This window comes from Aplysia californica, unplaced genomic scaffold (genome assembly GCF_000002075.1).
Source record: "Aplysia californica isolate F4 #8 unplaced genomic scaffold, AplCal3.0 scaffold00013, whole genome shotgun sequence".
Lineage (NCBI taxonomy): Eukaryota > Metazoa > Mollusca > Gastropoda > Aplysiida > Aplysiidae > Aplysia > Aplysia californica.
The window spans coordinates 1,932,489-1,935,907 of record NW_004797283.1 but is presented as its reverse complement, the minus strand read 5'-3'; the positions used below and the strand labels follow the sequence as shown (position 1 = coordinate 1,935,907).

The following is a 3,419-nucleotide window of genomic DNA, read 5'->3' as shown; positions in this document are numbered from 1 at the left end:
CAGGCAGACAGACAGACAGATAGACAGACAGACAGAGAGAGATAGATAGAGAGAGAGAGAGAGAGAAAGAGAGAGAGAGAGAGAGAGAGAGAGAGAGAGAGAGAGAGAGAGGGGGGAGACATGGGTGGAGTCAGCTAGAGCCGGAAGAGAGATGGAAAAAAGTTCTAAACAAAAACAGGACAAAAGCTTGGATCAGGTATCACAAATATCTCCACGGCGACGTTTTAAGAGAAATTTAGAGGGGAACATAACTTCTGTTTCTTGATTAAAATTTTTCTCCTCAAAAGACTGCAAGCAGCGTGATTTATTTATAAAACTATAATATGCTCAGACGAGGAAGAAATAGGAAATCTGACCCAGGCAATCCTCATTTCAGCAATAACATTGCTTTGTTTTGATATCGCGAAAGACTTCAGCCGGGTTGAATTTCTTGTTAAAAAAAAAAAAGAAACAAAAAAAGAAGAAAAATTATCGATGCCACTCAAAACATAAGTCAAAGTTTTATGTTAACCTTTTCCATTAACCATACATTCGAATGCTTGATGTAATCACTTTGCAAAGTATTTTGATCGCGGTCTTGTGCGTTTTCCCTCTTTTGTTGACCAACATAATAATGGACTTTTCTTTACCCACTCCACATAATTTTTACTTTACCATTAGAGTTTGTCTAGCGTTTGTAAAAGTTGAAGAAATGTGTAACTGTTGCAAATTTTCACTTCCTCATTTCTTATCAAAGCTTCTTACAATAAGACTTCTCAACATAACCTAAAGCGTAATGTTCAGTTGCCTCGGTACTTTGAGCACTTCAGTTCCTACTCTTCCATATCATACGTTGTCTTTTTTGCTTCTTCATAGACTTGCAATTGTTTTAAGTTTCTATTTCATGTAAAACAAAATTTCACTTGGAAAAATTTCTGCTTTTTGCATGCATGTACTCATCTTGCCCTACGCATTTTATTCTTACAATGTTTTGTTTTACAGTTTCTTTTTAATTGTTTGTTTTATATAAGTAACAGTCAGTTGACTGTTAAGTCATTGTACTCATTTCTTTCGTTTCAGCTTTCAATCTACAAACCTATTTGGAAATACAAATAGTTTACACCGTAGAAGACGATCACATAACCATTTTTTCTCTGTTTACGTGTTACGTTTTGTTACTTCTGATGTTTTAATCAACTCAGGATTCAGGCGACGCTGAACGCTATTGTTATGCCAGTTGATATTTATTATTCTACACTGTCTTTTACTGAATCCTTACTTTTGATATCAGTGAATTTTCTCTTGCACTTTGTTTACATTGCTGTTGGAGACGCTCAAATGTGCTCAATTTCTTCGTTTCTGTAGTTTGAGATTGAATTACTCTTCAATATTTATCTACTACTTGAACAGTCTTTTTATAAGAAGTCTGAATGACTCAGCTACTACATAGATGCAGTTTGGAGCATGAGCTCCCTCAGATTTAAAAAAAAATCTATGAAGGCAGTAAACGTCCCTTCAGTTTTTAGACTGCTGTGCTTGAATATTTATGTTTAGACTAAAAAAAATACCATTATACAAATGAAATCCTCAAGTTTTGTTGCTTCAGCAGTACGTATAAGTCATCAGCGATTCTACTCTCTCAACAATACGCTTTGACCCCTAAGACCAACATTATCCAGATCTTCCCAGGACAGTTCCAAAACACTTCGAGGGCAGATGCCATAATCTAAATAAAGAAATATATCTTCATACAGAACATCAATCCGAAATGACCAGATGTCTTCTTATTTAGATGACGTCACATCTAGTGGCATTTTCAACTTCTCTTAACGATCCCCTACGTGTGTGTGTTCCACAGCCGTATCAGCCAATCATCAATGACCCTGTCCATGTCTCGGGAGTACGAGAAGCCTCCGCACGGTGTGGAGACGCCCGTTCCCGAGGAGCAGGAGACGTCCATAGAGAACAACACAGCTGAAGCCACGCCCTCTAACACATTTTCTAAGAATGGTGAAATAAGTAAGTCAATGAAAGGAATATGAGGCTGTGGTTGCTGGAAATTAAAAGCCGAATCTTGGTCATATTTTCCGTCTTCATAAAAAAAAAAATGTTGAAATAAGAGGAGGGGGAAATTTGTTAACAGGCCCCTCCCCTTTTCCATTTTCCCTTTCCTCACTTAAATGTGTGACGCCCCCATATACATGATTTGAACTATATTAATATAAGACAATGGCTTCTTCGTCATTGCCAGCCGGGGCCAACCCGTACTGTGTGGTATAAGGATGGGCTCGATCAAATTATTCCTCATTCAGAACTCACAGTTTCAATCCGCAAGGCTATTAACCTAACCTCTTTTGAGATACATCATTTTTCCCTACGAAACTGCAGGGTAATATTATACCAATTGTCCCCATCAACACGCTCACATTTAACTGATACATAGGAAGATCTTTCTTTCTGTTTTATTTAAGACTTATAAAAGAATATCGAAACAGAAACGTTTAATTATAGTGCTGATAAAAAATCAAGTGAGACAGACAGAAAAGTGACAAAGTAGTAAGACCTCCCAGAGACGCCCTCCAACCACCCATGAATCTTCTTTGTCTGTCCTCAGTGACAGTGTCAGAGTACGAGTCTGTGTGGACGATACCCGACTCATTCTTCATGCGATGCGTGTTCGTCCTCATCTGCCCAATTAAGGCCATCTTCTACGTCACAGTCCCTGATAGCAGACGACCTGGCATCTGGGCCCGCCTGTATCTCCTCTCCTTCCTCATCTCCGTGGCTTGGATCAGTGGACTCACCTACATCATGGTCTGGATGGTCACAATAACAGGTTTGTTTGAGCCAGAGGTCTCTATCTTCGATACAAATTTTAAGGGGATGTCCACTTATTTTGTTACTGGTATGTTTTGTCTGTCACTTGTAGTTTCAACTGTTGTGTTTGCGATTCGAACTTTGTTATCTAGTGATGACAGGGTGGAAACTGTTGTGGAGAAGAAGAAGAAGAAGAAGAAGAAGAAGAAGAAGAAGAAGAAGAAGAAGAAGAAGAAGAAGAAGAAGAAGAAGAAGAAGAAGAAGAAGAAGGAGGAGGAGGAGGAGGAAGAGGAGGAGGAGGAGGAGAAAAGAGAAGAGGAGAAGGTGCAGGAGAAAGTGGTGGCGGGGGGGGGGGGGCAACTTGGAAAATGAACGTTGAATTACGTGCTTGATCTTGTTTTAATTTGGAAAAATAATGTCAATGGCGTTGCACAACTTAGTCATCATCAACGTTGGAGTGACTATTTTTAATATCTTTTCCCTTACGATCGTTGTGGTGACCATTGTCTGTGTTGTTTGATTATAGCCAATTCTTTCTTTTCTTTTACAAACGTTTCCTTCTACTCTTCTGTTTTCCTTTGCCCGTTTCCTCCTTCTCATCTTCCCTTTCTTTCTTGTTCTCA

General features: G+C 38.9%; 1 protein-coding gene across 1 annotated transcript in view; it reads left to right on the top strand.

Moving 5' to 3' along the window:
• The window catches only part of LOC101861253 (probable sodium/potassium/calcium exchanger CG1090), a gene marked incomplete at its 5' end in the record, with an annotated part of 36,115 nt that overhangs the window by 27,816 nt on the left and 4,880 nt on the right, over positions 1-3,419 (top strand). The window contains 2 exon segments of the mRNA XM_013084685.2: positions 1,838-1,998; positions 2,594-2,815. Of these exon segments, the coding sequence (XP_012940139.1) occupies positions 1,838-1,998; positions 2,594-2,815 (383 nt within the window).